The 21,298-nt window shown below is 40.0% G+C and overlaps 1 protein-coding gene across 1 annotated transcript in view; it reads right to left on the reverse strand.

Moving 5' to 3' along the window:
- Nucleotides 1-21,298, reverse strand: part of GABRB1 (gamma-aminobutyric acid type A receptor subunit beta1) — a 146,942-nt gene that overhangs the window by 15,979 nt on the left and 109,665 nt on the right. Inside the window, 1 exon segment of the mRNA XM_067297159.1 lies at nucleotides 21,106-21,188. Coding sequence (XP_067153260.1) covers nucleotides 21,106-21,188 — 83 coding nt within the window.

Below are 21,298 nucleotides of genomic sequence, written 5' to 3' on the forward strand. Positions count from 1 at the left end.
AAAATAAATGTTATTACAGCATAAAGTCACTCTTGCAACACCTTAATCTAGTTCAGGGAGTGAATTATAACCTTGCACCTTATTGTGCTAACACACGATGTTAATGTTGGTTCATTGTTGCTTGTTATCTTTCTTGCCTCTCATTTGCCACTGAGACTTGACACAAGGTTGGAAGCCCTTTGGGAGAGGGGCTGTTTGTCTTTGCTTAGTATCTCTTTAATGACTAATACAACATGACTTTTCAGTATTGCTCTAGTCTTAACAGACAGAAACATTATAATAGAGCCTCTTGTAGGTTTCTGGAAGAGTCACAGAAGTAGTCAAACTTGCACTGAAAACGCTTTACCAGTCTATTTGTTTCCTTCTACTGGATTATGCCAGTTACATCAGAGGACCTACTCAGTCTAAAATAAATATAATGCAGTGTCCAATCAGAAATACACATTAACATGTTTTATCTGGTAGGACTTTCATGTGCAAGAACATCTATTACAGGGTATACTGGTATTAATTTTTTTCTGTTCACTAGTAAGAGTTTCATTCTCGTTAGCTATAAACAAACAAATCAAGGAGCTAGGAGTTATTAGGAAAGAAATGGAGAGCAAATGCAAAATTCCTTGTTTGTTTTCTTATGCTTTCAAATCCATGTCATGCCATATCTTAAATATTACTTGCAGATTTCTTTCTTTCTCAAAAATTTGAGTACTAAATGGGCTACAAACAAGGGCCACCAAGATGATCACAGACAGACCTGCTTCCATTTAAGGAAGCATTGACTCAATCGTGATTCTTCAGCCTGGAAGCAAGGTGATTTAGGGAATCTTATGACAGAAATCTATAAAATAATAAGTTAACATAGAGAACTTGAACAGGGAATGATTATTTGTGATACCTTACACCACCAGACCAAGAGGGTAACAAATGGTATTGTCTAGTGACTGAAAGAAATAAAAGGGAAACACAAGGTACAGATAAACTGCAGAACTCATTGCATGAAGTGATGTTGGTGTCAAATGTTTACATTTGTTCAGAAGCTGTTATACATTTGTGGAATAGAAATCCACCCATGTTATTAAGCACAGTGATACTATTCCTGGCTTGAGAAGCAGCAAAGTGAAGAATACTAACTGTAGGAGTTTACTGGGGAAATATTATTATGTATATGCCACGTTCTTTTCTAGTTTCCTAGACTTGCGCAACTGGCTGCTATTAGAGACAAGATGATGGGCTAGACAGACTCTGTCTGAGACAGTACAGCTATTTAGGGTCTGAAACGTTCCACTGCAGCCAGATTTGTTTGTCTTATTTCTTTTGGCTCTATGACTTATATTCTTACTCCCTCAGTGGAGCGGTGATTTTTAGCCAGACGTTCAGAGACTCTCACTCTACACATTTTTGTGTAATTGATGTAAGTTAAACTGCAGTTAGATTTTCTAATCTTGGTCGTGTCCACACATTTTGCTTAGTATTAAGTGACCTGCCCATAGTAATTCAGTGGCCAAAGTGTCACTGAAAACTCAGAGGTCACTTATATACACATGACTCAGTGAGGAGTGCCAGTGATTTAACTTTGGACTCAAGACATTTTGACCTGTTCTCTCAGAACTAGCAGCAATGATATTAATGACTTTCTAGGGCCCAAACTTTTTTAGCAAAGCAAGTATGCAGTATATGCTCCTGAGCAGTTAACAGCTGAGTTGTGTCTACTTGTGCAGGCTGGATATTTGTGTAATTGTACATGTAACTGGTACAGGTGCACAGATCAGCCCTGATAATTACAGCCTTCATCCACTAGTTTACATAAACTTTGAGCTAGTTCCTCAGCTATAGACTGGCTTCAGCAGCTCCAAAATGTAGAGTTTTAAAGTGGAGCTTTAGTTTTTTTGATAGTTACAACTGCTGTGGATCTATTTGTTTAAGTGTTTCCACATTTCTTCCTTCTTTGCCTGAATTCTGTCTATTCTTTTGTGTGGTTGAAACCAAAGCTCCTAAGTCACGTCTTCACATTATCTGAGAGCTAGCCAGCAGCAGATCAGTGCCGAAATTATGCATGAAGAGACTAACCTATGTACTTTCTTTTCCCTCCATCAAGATTCACTTGTTGCTGGTAGCAGGATGTCCTGCATGGTTTGAGCATTTAGAGTTTGGAAGAAAAGGTTTGTTTCTTTCCAGTAGCCGATGCCAGAAGTCCCAGCCTTTTTCTTTCTTCCTTTTTTTTTTTAATGCCTTTTTCCTCTATGCATTTTGAGCTTTTACTCTCTCCCTTCTTTTGAATGGATACTTATACTGGATACCAGCTATATCTCAATCTGTAAAAAGTTGAACCAAAGCTCTTTATATCTTCTGGTTAGATCCACTAGTGTTTTTTTTTTTTTTTCTCTCTTCTACCCTTAACTCCCCCCTGGTTTGATGTGAAGGAAAAGAAATCCATCTTTGGGATAGCAAAATGCATACCACAAATCTGCTCTACTCTGATCCTGGCAGTGCAGGCTGGGAGTGACTGATTTTGGATGAGAGAGATCTCAGTGTGTCAAGACAGAATCTGTGTGTCTAAGAACTGACCTTTTCTGGAAGTCCAAGGTTACGGTCCCTTACCTCTTCTGCTAAGTCAAAGGACTTCCTCTCCTTCACACTAACTAGCCTGAGATAACCTGCCTTCAGTACTGTCAGGAGTGTACTTTGTAGAGAATCTTTAAGTCTGATACAAATCACTGTTTTCTTCCCTCAGTTTCCTGCTCTTTCTTTCTCATCTGAAACTGCTATACAGTCATGGTTATCACAGTCTAAGCCATAATCCTGGAAGTTTTTGTGACTTGAATTGCTTTACAAAGTTAAAAAGAGAACAGAATTTATAAGCACATTAGGTAAACATTGGCAACTGAAGTCCAGCTGCTTACCATTCAATTAATCTAGTTCAGTCAATATTGCATGGTACATAGTTTTGTCTGCTTGTATCGTAAATGCATCTTGCCCTTGAGCATTTATTTCATTTGACTAATTAAGATCTGCTTCTAAGTGCTCCCATTTTGTTGCCAGGCAGATTCCCCCAAATTTAGATACAGCTGTTATACTTCATGAAGAAGGCTTTTGAAATCCAGGTCCATCTGTTCTCTGTTCTACTGTGTCAGGCCAAAACCTGCTCTCTCATTTAAGGGACCTCCATTTTCAACAGGATAAGACTGACTGTGTACAAATCCAGACGCTGTGTGCTGTTTACTTATTCTAACACAGTTTATGCAAGTACACCTTATGTTTCTGTTCAATATTGTTGTCCCCTGTGTGTGGCAGTGAAAATACTGTTTAATTACTTAATTCAGGTGCTTAAGCTTTTCAGAGAGGTTACAGCTGAGGCAAATACTAGGCCAGTGTTTGGGCTTTTTAAAATAAATTATAAGAAAGAAATTTTCATGGTCCTCTTAGTGTTCTGACTCTGTGAGTAGCTGAATTTTCAATTTATGAACAATTGTAGAAAAATTTAAAGTAATATCTTGATCTACAAGAAAAAATTAATTCAGCTGAAATTAAAAATAATTGAATGAAAAAGTATTAAAGCCTCCAAAAGTACTTTTCTATATGAAATTCATTTCAAATAAAAATTCCAACTATTTTGACTTTTTCAAAATACCACTTTTTTCTTTAGAAAACATTTTATAATGCATGTTTATTATGTATTTTTTACATCTTTTCTGCATGCATAACTTAACAAAACAGTTGCACATTACTGAATCCATATACTAGAATGGGGAATAAGCCTGATCTGAAAAAAGCCATGTTGCTCTTAATTATCTTACAAGATCACGGAATGGAATGTAGAACTATTTGACCATTGTTTTAATTCTTTTTTTTTTTCCCCATCTACTTGACATTTGTCACCATAGGTAAATATTCTGTGTTGTCAAGGATGGTAGGAGAAAAAAAGGCCTACACAGAACCAAAATTCAGGAAAAAGGACATCCAGATTTCTACTTGGCAAATAGATTTATAGCTGTAATAGGGAAAAAATGAAGCTTTGGATTGAGTTCCAGTCTTAGTTCTATTTCACCCTGACAAATCTTTGATAAGCCAAAGAAGACAGGTATGTAGACAAATGTTAGGCCTTATGAGTCTGGTATGCCTGTACAGTGTGTACCAATAATGAGAATTAAGAAGTTGCATATTCCCTTGAGCAATGGATTGGATTTGGGAGCAGAATGCAGTTCGGTACTGAAGAGATTAATGGCTTTTTTGACAGCAAGCTGTCCTTGATACCATTACGGCTGCCATTTTTCCTTGTGTACTAGGGAACGAACATGCTGACGTCATATGCTGACGTAGAAGAATGAGCCTTTTTGGTAGGGAATGTACTAAGTCTGCTTAGTATCTGCAGATTTCTGTAGAGAAAGACATGCAGCTCAGCAGTGGACTGATATTAGGTGATATTGGAGGGGCAGATGTTCCATAGAAAGGTCCAATGTCCTACAATCAGAGGACTCCTAATATTCTGTGTCCCTAATCTTGTTGATGCAAATTCCTGCCAGCAGTAAGGATGTGAAATATTTGAATGAATAGTTCTGTTGCTTTGATCCTAAACATGAATTCAAATATTGGTAGTCATGTTCTGTGTGGTTTGGATTAGAAATGGTAATAAGTTAAATAACCATGAGTCTTCTCAGGAAGAGCTCTCCATAGGTAATTAAGTGTTCATAAGCACTTACTGAATATAAATGAATGAGAACGGAGACAGATTGCTCAGAAGATTAACCATAACTATATATTCTGAATTAAAAGCCAGTCATTGATATTGGTCAAAACTTCATCTCACCAGCAGGAATAGATTTGCTGGGGAATAATCGAGCAAACTTTAGCTGCTGTTTGATTAGCTCAGAGGGCTGAGCACTCTGTGCTCAGAGTTGCCTTTCCACTTTTCCTTGCCATCAGCACTATGGCTGTGCAGCCCTGACCCCAGAGTCCAGTGTCTTATATGAAATGAATTGTTGTCTAATTCAGTTTTCATCTACATGCTAATAGACAGTTGTCCATTGTAGAAAACAGCACTGCACTTTAATGTTATCAGATATTCAAAAGATTGAGGGACAGAAAAGTGCACCTATCTACAGATAATTCCTGTATAGTCAGGGAGATTGGACTGGCAGTCTGGGAAACTTTGTGCTGCTATTTCTGTAGAATACTGATGAACTGAGGTCTGCCATTCAGGCACCAACCAGAAATGATGCTTTCAGGGGGAAAAAAAAAAAGGATGAATACTTCAGACATAATTGAAATGCTAAATGTTTTCCTGAAGTTTCCCACACACTCAGATTTGCTCATAATGACCAGTGTTTCTTTGTACAGTCTACTCCTGCAGGAAACATGGATGTAAGTCTATGCAGAAGATAAATCTGTACCAAATAAAGTTGTTAAAAGTGGTAGCAGAAAGCTAATGGAAGAAATATTAAGAATTTTATCTGACTGACAGTTCTCAATTCAGCAGATGATTAGATCCCTGATGACTAGAGGACTAGCATGTGAATATACTGCCCACTTAATAAAACTGCTTCATGTTAATGTTGTGTTAGGTCAGCTAAGCAGTCTTTCTAGAGACCTGAGGCACTGCTATTTTATTTATTTGTATCATTGCAGTGTCAAGGACCCCTAAGTATAGACCAAGTCCCAGAGTGTATAGGCACTGAACAGAGAATTTCTCAAAGTTTAGCGTCTGTAAACTCAGATGTATTTGGGGCAAAACTTCATTCTCACAAATTAAAGTGAATCCATTAGTACCTGAATCTTCCAATTTGTTCTAGGTGTTGTTTTATACAGCAATTCACACCTTGGCAGAAGACTAGTAAATGCATAAACTGTACGTAAGGCTATAACATCCTAGTACAATTGTATTATCTCAAAGCACAATGTGTCAGCTCTTCAAAAAATGTGAAATGACATCCAGAGATTATTTTTGCTGCTGTTCTCTGACTAAAGAAATGTAATATTTTTCTTTACTAATAGAAAGTTACCAAGAGCTATCATACCAGGCCTACAATCTTGCATTCTGGTGACACCAGTGTCATGGGATGTTTGCCCTTCTTCAGACTATGAATGTCAGAACTTGTATAATGTGAAAGTGCCTGAGGCACTTAGGCACATCAAGGAAAGCCGTATCTCAGAGATACTTCAGTCTGCTATCATTTCTGAACCTGGCAAGCAGTGGATTTGTGTTAACTTAAAAACCCCTTAGAATGTCACTGGGAGATTACAGACACTGAAAAGTACTCCATGGGATTTTCATCCCAGGTACGTATGTATATCTCCTTAGGAAATCAGTGGGAGACTCATTTAAGAGCAGAACTGTTTCCTAAGATACACAGGTATTCCTGTGGAATAAACTCCAGATCTGCCCCTCTCCAGAAGACAGTCTCTAATCTTCTGCAGAAGGAGAAGAGCTCATCTCTCACTATGTATGTCTTCTCAAGCTTCTCTTCTCCTCAGGTAGGACCCCTGCAATGAACCATGTGATGGGGAGGGAGGTGAGGCTGCAGCTAAGAAATGTACCTTTTAGCACAGCCCACTTCAGCACAAGGATCCCACGCTACCACAGAGTGTATTCTGCTCTGTGTAGAGCTGCTCAGTGGATCACTAAGGAGCTACAGGATTAGAGTCGGGGATTGCCTTTGTGCAGTGTTGTGATGAGTGGAAGGAAGCTAGGTGAGTGTCTGAAACTGTATGTTACTGTATCTGCAAACTGTCAAGCCTTTGCCTGCCCTCCTCTAAATGAGTCCCTATTTTGAAAAGCAAATTCAATTATTCCTTTTGTTGTTTCTCTGGCTTGTGGCCTATAAGAGTGATTGAAGATTCAGACCTGCTGAAGTTGGTGTGAAAAACATCTATGTCCCCAGCTTTGCTCTCCTCTATGGTTATTAGGGGACAATTTGGGCCCACTACCAGTAGTTCTGAGGCTACTGATATGATATTAAAATAACAAAGGCACTTGAAGTGAAGAACAATATATTTTACTGTGTACAACAGAAAGTGCTTAAGATATACCACGTAGGTATTGGACTTGGCTAATTCACAATCTTCTGGGGGTACTAAATTGCTGAGTATCAAGTATTTGCTATTAAAATCTACATAACCATATAGAGACAAGCTATCCATTTTTTTAAAAAATAAAAAGGGGAAGTCATAAACTATACTATCCACAGCTGAGTAACTTCTAAATTTGTCTGCAATGTACAAATATGTGGAGGGTCATGACAGGGTTAAGTTGGAAGGAACTGTTACCAGCTCAGACAAGGAGTCTCAACAGGAGACTCAGATAAACATACCCAAGGACACCAGTGCAGCTGGGAATGATACATCCTGAGAAAGTACAGATAAACCAGCAGAAGCCAGTGGGAACCAAGGTTAAGAACAAGACAGCTTTTCTCCAACTAGGAAGCAAGTAGCAAAGTACAAGGCATGATCGCTGCATGCATGATCGGTGTAATGATTGGCTACCTGTGACATAATCTGCATGATGACTGACTTAGCAAAGTGTATCCGTAAAACTGCTGAAGCAGCTAACTTCTTAGTATAAATATGCTCAGAAACAAACAATAAAGGTCTCAAGATGCATTGCTTCTTGAGTCCGTGCCTTCATTCGCTACACAAATATATTGTGAAAATACAATAACTGGCTCCTAATCCCCCAGGGAAAGTAATCCTTCCAAAGTGTATGAGCAGAGCAGTCTCCATAGCTTAACACTGGTGAACTGTGAAGAATTAATTTTTTTGGCTTGGTGACTGAATTAAAAAAATGAGGGGCAATGAATGACTTAAACTGAGCCAAAAGAAAATATTTTTAGTTTTGTTGCAAAAAAGCCCAAATACAGTACCATTTGATAAACTTCTCAGTTTCACAAGTAGTTGAACCTGCCTCCCAAAATATATCTGAGAAAAACCTTGGTCAGCTCCATCTACTCCTTTCCATGCTAGGCTTTCTGTCCCCATGCTGTGTGTCTGCTGCTATGGATGTTCATGCCATTTCTAACTTCAAAATTACTCCACCTGTTTTGCTGCCAGAATGCTCTCTGCAGCTATAAAGAAGGCATTTGAACTGTGTTAGGAAATTTTAGATCTACATTAACTTATATCTATATGTGAAGTCTCCATGGGTGATCATTCTGAGAGTGAGCTTGTAGTGATAAAAGTTCCAGTGTGTGCATTCTACCTGGGATATATAGAATGACCTAGGATATATTATCCGAGTGTCTTTAGAGATGATTAATACTAAAGAGTTTCAATTTGTAAAATGTATTTTTTCCCCAAACAGTGGTCAATTTGTTGTCAGAATGGTCAGTATATGGGATTACAGTACAAGTTCTGTGTATGCTGATTTCCATCCCAGCTCTTGCTAGCATATTTCCTATGTACTGTCTTGTTTTAGAAGTGTGCTGTGACAGTGTGTTTTCTGTCTTCCCAATGATAACTGTTCTTTTGTTAGGGTTTGTGGGAGCTAGTTGCTTGAATTAAGGTGTTTGATCCATGGCAGAGCCTTTGTGAACTGAAGCATAAACAGTAGGAAGCAATGGGAGTACAGAAGAAGGCATGGATGATATGTTAACTGATGGAGATACACATAAACACTGGTTACTGTTGTGAATTGGATGAAATGCTAAAAATCTCAGATCACTTACAGCTGGCAGATGTCAGGGAGAGACTGACAGAATTGCCCCCTTCATAAGATTGCTGCTACTAATGCCTGCAGGAGTGTTTCCCATAGCACATGACGGATTAGCAAATATCGAGACCTATCCTCTTACTGTGTTTGCTTGCAGAAGTTTGTATTAAAATTAATTACATTGCACTAAAGAAAATTGAAGAGATTGTTTGAAAAGTATTTTTAATGAATGGCCAAGCTAATTTTGCTCAACTGCAACTCCTTTTTGTTTCATATTCCCCATATTCTAGATTTAATACCTTTGTGCTACCTTCCATGAGGCTGTATGTACTGTGTAGCCACTATGAACTAATCTCTAAGCACTGTCCATGTCACTGTCCATGTTTAGGTATCTCTTAAGGTCTGTTTTCTGTTATCCTGATCATAATGCAATAATCTCAATTGTGTGTCAATTCCTAATTGTTCTGCTTTCATTTCTACTTTTTCATATGGCCTCAGGTTCTCAGCAAAACACTAACTGCTACTCTTAAGCCTGTGGAAAAAGCCCTTCATACAATGAACACTACAGTATATATCAACACAATAAGTATTACAGTTGTATTAATAGCTCCATTAATTTCAATGTGATAAAACAGGGACAGAGACCTGACTGTTATTCCAAGAACATCTTGTTCATCTCTGGACTGCTGTGCATTAGCTGTCAGGGTCTGGAGTGCACACTGTCTTCAAGGAGTGTAGCCAGCTATGCTCAAGGCCAGCTCCCTGACAAGACCTGTTAAGTTGGAAGAAGCTTTAATAGTGCCCCCTCTCCCCTCCCTCCCTTTTCTCAGGAGCTGCTTTAAGGGGGGGCTTTCACCCTTGGCCCTACACCTGTGCCTTGCTGACCTGGACCCTGAGCTACAGTCTGACTTTCTGGCTTGACTTTGGACCTGCCTCATCACTGTGGACTCGTCTGGTGATCTGGACTCCTGACTGAACCTGGCTGCAATCCCCAGGCCTGCCCAGCTTGGGGCCTGTGGGACTAGGGAGGAAGGTGGGGGAGGAGGTAATGAAATGAACTCTGTCTCTTCGTGTGCTTTGTGAAGGGTGTTGTTGACAGACAGTTGCACTGAAAGAACTCTCCACATACCTACTTCACACACCAAGACTGGTGAGCTGCTGCTACACAAAGGCAGAAGATTTGCGGAAACAAAGCCCAGTAAGTATACTTGTTCCCAAACAATTCACTGACAGGAAATATCAACGAATGTGCACATGTGCAACAAATGTACATGGAAGTGCTTCAGGAGTAGGCAGGAGGAGAGTGTTTTTTCAGCTGGATTATTTTCACTGATCCAGGCTTCTGGCTAAGCTTCCCAAACAATTTTATTGCATAAATGAAGGAGCAAAAAGCAATGACAATTTCTTAAGCCAGTTTTGATATAAAGTCAATGTACTGTATAACTGTACTGTATGCTGGCCAGGAAGAAGAGCATATTCATGCCTCTAGCTGCTATGGTAGTGCTGTTAGTCAGACCTCTAAGTAAACATTGATGTCTGAACACTTGGAAGGGTCAATCTTTACTGGAAAGGATTTTTCAGTCATGAAATGGCATGTCCTTCTGTGTGGCATTCTCATCTATATGCAAACATGCCATGGATTTATGTGCAATCTGAAAGGTATGAATGGTCTGGTTCATTCAATTGCCTTATAGTGTCCTCCTTACCCTGTGATAGTGTTGGAGCCCGAGTATGTAACAAGCCTGAATGTTCTTAAGTGTACACCCATTTCTCAGGTCTGTATTTCTGATGTACAGTTTGGCATTTCTATTTTCTCTGCAGTATTTGGGGAGAGGGGTTTATGCCCCAGAGCTCAGAACTTGCACTGCAGACACAGAGAGACTCGGCTCCTGACTCCCAGCATGGTAAGCATCTCCCTTTAATCTGGACTGTTGTGAGGAGCAGACAGAAAGGCAGAAATTAGACCTCACACGCCTGTATAAGGACAGTGTCTTCTAGATCCCAGCTCACAGGCAAGAGAAAGATTGGCTCAGAAATGCCCAAAAGTTCAGAAAACCCAAGACAGTGAATCTCCTGAGCAAAGCCAGGAAGAAGTATTCAAATGCCCCAGATTCCAACAAGTGGGACAAAAGAGAAAACAGAGCTCCTGGCAGCATGATGTCTCTCCTTTTTGTGAAACACACTGCTTCTCTCACCCTTGTTTCTACCCCCTCCCCTGTAAACCAATTCCTCCTCCTACACCCTTTTTCTATTTATCTTCGAACTTATGCCTCTTCCTCTTCTCCTGCGTATATGATTTATTTTCTTTTTCAAAGTAATCTGCTGAATCCTCTGTACTTAAGTTATATGTCTTCACAACGAAAAAACACCTTTGGAACATTTTTACCCCATGAAATTTAAAGCAGCCTTTTCTCTTTTGCTCCAGTTTCTAAAAATGTCAGATCTGAAGTGACACTGATAGGGTCAGTGACTCTGGTGTGCTTTCATAGCTCCCAGGAAGATGGTCAATTAGGAACTTTTGTGGCCTTCACATTCACATAGTGTTTTGTTTTGCTCCTGACTGAAATGTCTGTGTTAAGACAGTCCAGCCCTTTCCTGGGTCCTACTGTTGTTCTTTCCCAGGAACAGCATGTGCTGTGCAGTAGGTATGTTAAAAGATGGAGAGCATTTGCAGTCTGGCTGGAACTGTGGTTTAATCCTAAGGTACTTAGAGATAGATGCTAGAATGTGTTTAACCTCAGAAAGATCTCACTGTTGGAATGATTTGTGTTTTGGAACAGATATCCTACTTTCCCTCTTCACAGTACACCAAGCTTGAAAGTAATTTAAGGATGACTATGTATATTAGAGCACTTAAAGAAATTGGCCAGAAGCAGAAGAGTTCTTATTCTAAACTGTAATAAACAGAGACAAGTCAAAGAGGAAGAACACACAGCTTCTCAGTAAAATTGAAGGTGTTGTGAACATGAGGTTTGTTATCCCCAGGGTTTGCAGGGCCTGTGGGAGGTGACACATGCTGGGACACAGCATTATGGCTGACATGCGTCTCATGAGGGGGCAAGGGGAGTTTGACAAGTGGGTGAATCAGAGAGGCTTTTCAATTATGGATGTGGCAGAACATAAGCAACTGTGAGGGGTGGAAGTTGCCCTCATTAGCAATGTCAGAAAGGCTGAATCTCTTAGGAAAGGCAGAGAGCTGAGTCTTTTTCTGAGAAAAGCCTGAGTCTTCTCCTTCTGAGAAGAGGCCAGGCCTTGTGTATCGGGCATAAATGGTAGGGTTTTGGTAGCAGGGGGCTACAGGGGCGATTGGTGTTGGAAGGAGGCCATGAACTGCCCTGTGCTGGTCACAACTGGGTCCAGCCAGCTCTGAAACAGATGAAAACAGCCCACCGCATGCCAAAATTTCAGCCAGAGAAGCACCTGGCACCTCTGCTCAAACATATTTAAGAGAGGGCATTAGCTGCCAGGGCAGAAGAAACCGGAGGGGCCATATGAGAGCACATGTGAGAGCAGACAAAGGAGTTAAATGGAACATGTGAGGAGAAATGTGAAGAGACTTGTTTGGAGAAGTAATATGGAAGAGTAAAGTAGAAGGAGACGTTGTTGGGGACATGGCTGGAGGTGTGATCTTGGAAGGAGGTGCTCCACGCCAGAGCAGGGATACCTCCCAAAGAGACTGCAGCTTGTGGAGGAACCCATATGGGAGCAGGAACACCCCCAAAGGGACTGTGGCTTTTGGAGGATTCACAATGAAACAAGGATCCCCCCCCACACACCCCAAAGGGACTGTGGAGGAACCCACACCAGAGCAGGGACACCCTCAAAAGGACCACAGCCTGTGGAGGAACCCATCTTGGAATGGAGGAAATAAGTAGGAAGCAAAGAGCAGTGGAAGAAAAGAGTAAGCAGTAGGACCTACTAGAAACTACTAAATACTGATGCCAGCTCCTGCACCACCTGTCACCTCACTGAAGGGATTTGGAGGGCCCAGGTGTAACACCTGGTTGAAAACAAGGGAAGTGGAGACTAGGAAGGGGGGGAGGAGAGGTGTTGGACTGAAGTCAAGCCTGGGGAAAGGGGAGAAAAGGTGTTTCCCTAAGTGTTTAACTTTTTGTTATTTTTGTTTCTCAATACCTGAGTCAGTAATTAAAAGTTTGTTAATTGGCAATAAACTAAATTTAGTGAAATTCCCTGAGACAAGACTGTTTTGCCCATGACACCTTGCAACTTGCTTTTAGAATACTCTGAGCAACAGAATCCTACATTGCACCTCCGCGGTGCCTCAGGAGTGAGGGCTGAGAGCAAGGTGCAGTGTAAATGACAGTGTACCAAATGTATAGGCTGGATCTTAGCAATCCCTTGGATAAAACTGTTGCTCACTGATTCCCCCTGCTCCCAGCCCCTGACTTGCTGCGTGGTCACTGTTCATTCTGATCTGGAAGTGTGGCTGGGCAGGCCGGAGGAGAGCTTCCTATCTGCCTTGTCCCGACTGCTAATCTCTGGCTCAAGCAGAACCTTTTGGAAGGGGAGAAATGATGCCTTTGGGCAAGTAATCAGTTATGCTTGGTGGGAGGAAGGAGGATGAAATGAGAAGCCCTTTTGGTAGTTTTTGGATACCTTAGGGAAAAGGCATGGGTAGATCCAGCTCAAATATCAGGCTGCCTCTGGTACTAGCACACTCATATTCATTAGTGACTTTTTACTGCCAGGCATGAATAAATTACTAAATATCTGGTGCCTGCAGACAGGCAAAGAAAAAGCTGTCTGGGAAAGCTTGGATTTAAGACAGGTTTTTCATCTGTAATAAAAATAGCCCTTTTTGTTTGAGGTGTAGGTTCTTATATCCTTGCTAGTTCAAATGCAATCATACTCTGGATCAATGCAATCTTGTCTCAAGCAGGGAGCTGTGATAAATCTGTTCAAATCTCATTCTGTCAGACCACTCTGTGCCAACAGAGGTGATAATGAAGGTTTAGGTATGAACACAGTTGTTTTTTTCTGCCAACAAATGATCTAGGATTCCAGTGGAATATTTTATTGATTCACTGCAATATCACTTTAAGTTTGTTGCTATTTCATTCAAGCATTACATCTATTTAGTGTTATGTCTATTTCTATATGAAGTAGAGAGGGCCGTAAAAACAATGGAGTCAAGGCAGAATTGCCATTTTCTATATTGTACCTGACAAATTAAATCTTTCTCTTTTTCCCTAAGCTCGCACTTTTCAGGCTTCTCTGTGCTTGTTCAGTTCTCCCACACAAGTAAACTGGTTACTAACAGTGCTACTTATAAGGTTAAAGCATGTTTCATCGTTGCAGTGTAGCTTCCTGAATCATGCTGCAGCATTACAGTTGTCATAGAGACATAATTTTTAAGGCCAAGAGCGACAGTTCTGATAATCTGCTCAGACCTATAACACATGGTAGCTTGCCAGTAAGTCCATAACTTTGCCAAATGGAAGCGCAGTCTGGCCCTCCCTCTCTTGTGACAATGAACCATGTTTCACTTAAGTTGGGGGGATGCTAGAACAGAGACCCAAGTGGAGATTTAATTTACTGATGGATTGGAGCTCTCTGTACATCATTGTTTTCTGCTGAGTGCAAGTCAGACACAAGCTTAGTCCACAGGGTCATGCTGTGAGTGTGATACTGGCAACTTCAAAGGGACAAAGAGTACTACAGTAATAACAGTACTCCATCTTCTGGCTGGTGCAGTGAGGTCAACATTTGTATTTGTAATAAAAGATCTTAGAGTAGGGCAGCTGTGTGCAGTCAAAAGTCTCAGACAAGCTCTGGAAGATTTAGCTGCAGCAGTTTGATATTACTGTTTCTGGTTGTCTGCCTTCTCCCTCTGCCTGCACCTTTATAAGATGAGACTTGTGTCTGCACCTCATCCATGCCAGTCCAGAGCCTGCCACAATAGCTGCCAATGAAAGTGGGCTTGTGCCAAAGCACTGGTTGTGAACTGCTATAGCACAATGTTAAGCATTCAGTTCTACCCCTTGCCAGAGGCTACCTGGTATAGCAGAACAAACAGCTGGGGGATTTAACATCTTAAATTGCCAAAGTGACATCCACTAGAGCTCACATGATAGTGCCAAGCACTCTGAGTAACCTCCAACCAAGTACACAATCTCCTCTGTCACAGGATCACAGAACGATTGAGGTTGGAAGGGACCTCTGGAGATCTTCTAGTCCAACCCCCCCTGCTCAAACTGTCCTTAATGTTAATCTATGCGAATGGATTATCATATATCCCAGCTATGCTGACAAAGCTTTTCCAATCATAAAATCTTCTGTTTTTATATACAGACATTTCTAGTGGCCATCACACTATCAGGCACTGTAATAGGTATAAAGCTTCTCATGTGGTCTCCCCATCTGTCTCCACAGAACTTGAAATATGGTGAACTGCTTGAGCTAAGCAGTGAAAACGTGCATGAAGGAACATGTACAACCAAAATGTTTTCCTGCTCCTAAATGTATACATTTATCTGATTGTCAGCTGTGCAGAAATAGTCTCTGCAGTCATGTAAGAGAACTTCAGGAAAGCTAGAAATGTATTTTTTTAAATGAAAATAATCTGCTGGCTCAATAGAAGCATATATTAGCATTGCTTTGGCTGCTCTGTTGGAGACATTAGACCACTGCCCTGATTATATTCTACTTTTCCCATTCCTGTCTGGCATAGTTGTTTTGCTGCTATTTGCAGTGCATTGTATTATTTGCAGGTAAGTATTAATAATGAAAACTCTTAGCAGTTTAGATTTTCAGGGGGTTGTCTTTGGCTAATTTCCACAGCATCCCTGTGAGGTGGAATGAGTCACTGCTTTTCTATTCACAGATTGTGCTATGTTCATCTCCTCTCTGAGCATCTTAAGAGCAAACCATCTGTGGAACTGCCTGATTTCTCCAGAGCATGCTCCTAGAGTAGGAGAAAGTCTCCCTTTAAAATGCAGAGAAATTTACTGGAGAGGACCAGGTTGTATGTACTGCAGTACTGGTGTGCTCTGGCATTGCTACAGAACTGCTGTGAATGCACTGGGAAGCACTGAGCTTTTAAAGGGCCAAATGTGTCTTCAGGTTGTTTGGTTCAGATGGGGGGGGGTGCCACCTTCCTGCCACCCTTCCAGGATGAAGCTCTCATTTTGAGAGAGAGCAGTGGGAAGGTAGAGGGGGCACTGTCTTCAGCAGCCTTTCTGAACTCACATCCATACACAGTCCAGCCACAGTCTGACCCTTGATAAATCAGCAAGACTGTGTTGAGAAAGGAGACAAGATTTGAAACATAGGGAGGCAGCACAGTGCCGTGTATAACACTTGTGAATCAAAGTGTGAAATCTGCTAGCAGACATGTTTTTCAGAATCCCTTGTTCATGGAACCACTCAGCAGCTCTAGGTTCCTTGAACATAGGATTAGAAGAAGAGATAAAAATTCTGATTGATGCATAACATTCAGTTTTCTTTTTAAGGGCATTTAACAATGGTGTGAGGAACAGATGATCGATCCATCTTGGCCATGCTCTAGTGTCTAGGCATTTCTTTGTTAGGCTTTTGCTTGCTGTTTCTAATGCAATCATATTGCTGTGTGATTGCATCTGCAGGTGTGCACCTCCCTGCAAGCCATGAATTTACATCTGCAGGTGAGTGAGGATCAATTTAACAGCTACTCCTGTAACATGTCTAATGCAGAATAGATATTTTCCATGCCTATACAGACCTTTGACTTGGTTTACTGCTCAGGCTTTGTCTTTTTGCTTAAATTCTCAATTGTCATGTGCATTTTCTACAGGCTTTGAACTCTTCTCATAAATGTTTATCTTCATTTCCAAGCTCATTTACAGCGTCTCTGCTGATCAGATCTTATTTAAAGATGAGGCTGCAGAAAGAGCACCCACTTTGAAAAGACTAATAAAAAATCAGGCATACAAGATTCTCAGTTAATGCAAGTTGTGCTGGTTTGATTGATGTAAATGGAGCCATGCCAGTTTTCACCCACTGAAGATCAGACATGTTACTTCTATATCAGATTACATGCTGCTGAGTGCTATTAGAGTTAGGGCTACACTATTAGCATGCATCAAGTTCACACTGGTTACTGTCAGCACCAACGATAAAAATTCTGTTAAGAAATAAAGCAGGTAAAAAGGGTAGGATTAAAAAATTAAGTCAGTGTTACTGTTATTACATTCTTCCTGAAGCCAAGAAGACTGTAGGTAACAGAAGAAGAAAGTCAGTGTCAACAGCAACCTAGAGCACATCTCCTCAAAGCAGTGGCTGATGGTTTCTGCGAACCATACTGCTCTGGAACTTGGTCCCACTTGGGTTAAAGCATATAATTGTACGTAAGGTAAGACTGGACAAAACCACTTTCCTGCACTTTGGAGATGGTCTGATGGGGCACATAGCGCACAGTATATGCCTAGTGGTGAGAAATGCTGCTCATTGTTACACAGGCAATTCCAAGATTGCTTAGTTGTGGTATCAGAGCACTGCCTTCCCTTGTCCTTATTTAAAGAATCATTCTGCCCTGGGTTTTATTTAATTCCTGTCTCTCAGAATTAAGACAGGTAAGACCTTTTCTTTCAAGGAGGTATTTTTCAACCAAGAACACAATGATTTGATCTTCATCCTGGCTCTACCGAGATTTGTGTGCTGCCATAACAGAGAGCTGAACTGCTAGAGTGGTGTGCGGGAACTGGAATGAGAGGTTGAGGACAGGAATCTCATAAACCAGTTTTGTCATGGAAGAACATGTCACATGCCAGGTGCATGTAGTACTAATAGGGAAGCAGTGCCCATGGTTGGCATCTGTTCCTATAACCTCCCTACTCTTTGCCCTAGTAGCTTTCAAGGAAATTAATGGGTATTACTAAGTGCTAAGTACTCAGAACAACTGGCTTACTTATACTCAAATATCTAAGAAAGAACTATGCAGTCTAGTCTCTGGAATTCTGCCCAGAATGTTCTTCTTCCAGGTACCTTGTCAATAATTTTCAAGACTTTTAGAGATGTAGAGGAGAAAAGCTGTGGTGTGTTGGCAGATTTATTTTAGGTGGAAAATTGTCAAAGATTCCAGTGTTCCTGACACTTCCAATACCTGTAGACTTTCAGTAGCAGTTAAGCATGTTTGTGCTTTTGGAAATCGTTCAGTTGATAGTAGAACTGACCTAAAAACTGATAACAAGTAATGCACTCTTCCAATTTTGTCCTGTTGGCAAATTGTGAATAAAGATTTTTTTGATTTCTTTGGATCAGCTGAACAAATATTAGCATATCAACCTATCTTTGGAGACATGAATTATTTATAGCAAGTGTTCAGAACGTCTGAAAAGCAATTTTCTTTTGGGGACATGCGACTGGCCAAATGAGTGACATGGTGTTCTCTCACCTCTGATTAGACATGTTATCATTTTAATTGCTTATTCCATCTGATGCTAATTTTGATTCTTGATGAGGTCTCAGTGATAGTATTCAAGTCATTCTGACTAAGCATTCATCCCTCCAAAGCTTTGTTTGTGTGAAAATTTCTGAATAAATAAATAGGAACCAGTTGAGTGTCAGTCTGGTCTCCAGTTATTAGAGCTGTTAACTGATAAAATGCTCATGTACTTTGTTCAGCTTTAGTCATGACTGAACTGGAGTCTTCAAGTCAGCTACCTCCCAGCAAACAAATTCATGTCTCTTCAGTACGAAGTTGCTAATTTTGTTTGCTGTGATACTGCATTTATATCCATTTCCTCTACTATAGTTGGGTAGAAAAGTTACTGAAAAAATGTGTGATGCATTTTATTTTGAAAATCAAGTGAAAATCATGCATTCTCCAAATGCACAGAATGCTTGACCTGTTAAGTGCAAACCAGGACATGAGCCAAGCAACAGCAAGCAACATTAAGATAAGTGTTTCATACCAGAAAGGCAGTAACCTGGGCCTGCAAAGCCCAAGAAGGTGCATGTAATAGAATGACAATCATGCAGCATAATGTGTAGCTTTGTAGGTACTGTAAGGTGCTGGATACTCAGCCAGAGTCTTGTACTAGTTGGACTAGTCTGCACTGCAGAAAGTAACTGGGGAGAACAGTACGGTGATGGGCAGCACTGAAAAAGGGAGTTAGATTGTCTACTGCCTTTGCTTCCCAGGAATGAGAAGAAAATGGCCATATACGCATTCATACACAGGGGTGTGGGTTTGCGGTGCTTCAGTATACTCAGAGTGATTATAGATATGGCTGGGGTAACTGAAAGCAGATGTACAGGGAAGGCTGATGCATGTTTGCCTAACACAGGTATTCATTACATGCAAAATAACCTTGCACAGCTTGCCATGCTACTTTGTCTGTTGTGGTGGGTTTCCTGTGGTGCATAACGCCTTGTATGCGTTGAATGATGAACAGAGAATAAGCCACTGTGGTGACACATGACTGCAGCTACTGAGGTACACCACAGGGAACCTTGAGAATACTGTCTCCCTGCTTCCCTTTCCAGTATGTCTGTCTGCAGTACCAAAACACCAGGATCTTAAAAGATGGCATTTTTGCATCTCTAAAGAAATAAATGAGCAGATTCTATTCAGAAAATGTTCTTTAATAAAAGTAATTTTCATTAAACCTACTGTGAGTGTTTACTTGACTGAAAACTTTTGCTGACAGAATAAAAAGTTTGTTGTTCTTAACCTAGCAGAGAATTTCTAAAATAACTATAAATTAACAATCCAAGAAAAGCAGCAAAAGCAAATAATTCTTGGAGAAACATTTCAAGTTTCTTACCAAGCAATTTAGAACCTAAATTCAAAGCTGCATCTCCACTGATTTATAGTAAAGCTGGTACTGATTATGCACTTACAAAGGAACAAAATACTTCATCATGGAGGGCAATTTTGAAGGTATATGCCCATTTCAGTGCTTAAAATAAGGCATCAGAGTAAAAATATCCTTCTTACTGGTGCCACCAATTGGATGTTATAACCAAGCATAAACATTGGGCTGAGAGCCCATCTTGCCTCATCTGTGCTGTAGACCTGCTGTGTGTGTTTTTTTTTCTTCTGTTCCTGACAGAGAAAAACAATATCCACCTCACAGATGTGTTGAGATGTATAACATTTATGAATACTACAACTGATGAAAATCTCTGTAGTTTCATTTCAGAGGCTGCAAAATAAATTGAAATCTTTCACAGGAACATTTACTAAGGCTCAAAGTGATTTTATCTTCTTTGGATAAGACTTATTTGTTTAATATTTGTTTTACCATACTCTTAAACCATCTTCTACTTCTACATTTCTATACTTTTTACAGTGTTTTCACACTATGAAAATGTTTTTATTTGTCAAGTCTAAACAATTGAAGACTAATAGAATCTTCTATAAAATTCATCCTATGAGATTTTTTGGAATTTAACCTCTTTTCAATTCAGAGCAAAAACTAACATCATGAGTTTCTGCAGAGAATGGGATGTGCTACAAACAATGAAAACATTGTTTTTGTTGTTGACATAGATAGTAGGAAACATTCTGAGTAGGTGAGGAAGAACCCTTAAATCCTGGATCAGGTTGCTTCCCTGGTTATGTTGTACTATCTATCTAAACAGAGATTTGAATGTTAAAACTCTGTTCTTTCCCTTCAGTAAGCTGAACCAAAATAGTACATTTTGGGGAAAACTGTTAATCTTTTCTAGAACCTGATATTTTAGAGAGAAGTATTATTATAATAAAATATCACTTTAACAGTGTAATCCTGTAACAGTTGTAATGTGATAAATGGAAGTTCTTAGAAAACTGCTGCATTATTTTGCCTCGGACTCTGCTTTATGTAGTATTAACCAGTTTGTTTAGACAGACTGCTCTTTCTCTGTCAATGTATTCCATTTTGATTTGACCAGCAACTGAATAAAAATTCTTTTCAAAAACCTCAAAACAGAGTCATTTCTTTGAAGGTTATCATCATAAAAGTTCTAAAGACTATACTAATGATAAAAATTTGTAAATGATGTGAGCTCATGGAAGACAATGGCAAGGCTCTTATTAACATTTATGTTGAAAAATCAAGTTTTTCCTTTTATAACTTCCAAGTGTATGGGTAAATAACTGAACAATCCTCCCAACACCTTTTTGGGTGGTTGTTAATCTTGGTGTTGCAGATGAATGCACTGATGTGAAGTAATTTATTAGGGTTCTGTGATTAGTAAGCAATGGAGATGACCAGTGTTCTGTTGTTGTCCTCTGATCTAATCATCAAGAAACTCTTCTGTACTTGACAAAAGACTTTGAAAGACATCTTACAAGCTTGGATCAACCAAATATTGTGCATTAAACATGTTTTGGCTTATGTGCTATAAAAATGTACTAGATATTTTCAGTTTGCAAACTTACCGGAAGTGCAGGATTAGAACAACTGCCTACTGCCTATCTAACCTGTGAATGCATTTCAATCCACAGTTGTAACTTGGGCAACCCTCTCCCTCCAGTAACTTACAACTTTCAATTTCTAGTGTGCAATTTTGTTCATCCAGAGGATATCTGCGTAGATCCATCATGCAAGCAGCTGTTGTTGTGATCCTGTAAGAGGAGGAAGGGGAAAAAACCCATGAGATTTGAAATTACACTTTGCTTGTTTGAGAAAACAAGTTTTTTTATAGTGGCTTTTTTTGGTTTAAATACAGGCTGGT

This window comes from Apteryx mantelli, chromosome 5 (assembly GCF_036417845.1).
Source record: "Apteryx mantelli isolate bAptMan1 chromosome 5, bAptMan1.hap1, whole genome shotgun sequence".
NCBI lineage: Eukaryota > Metazoa > Chordata > Aves > Apterygiformes > Apterygidae > Apteryx > Apteryx mantelli.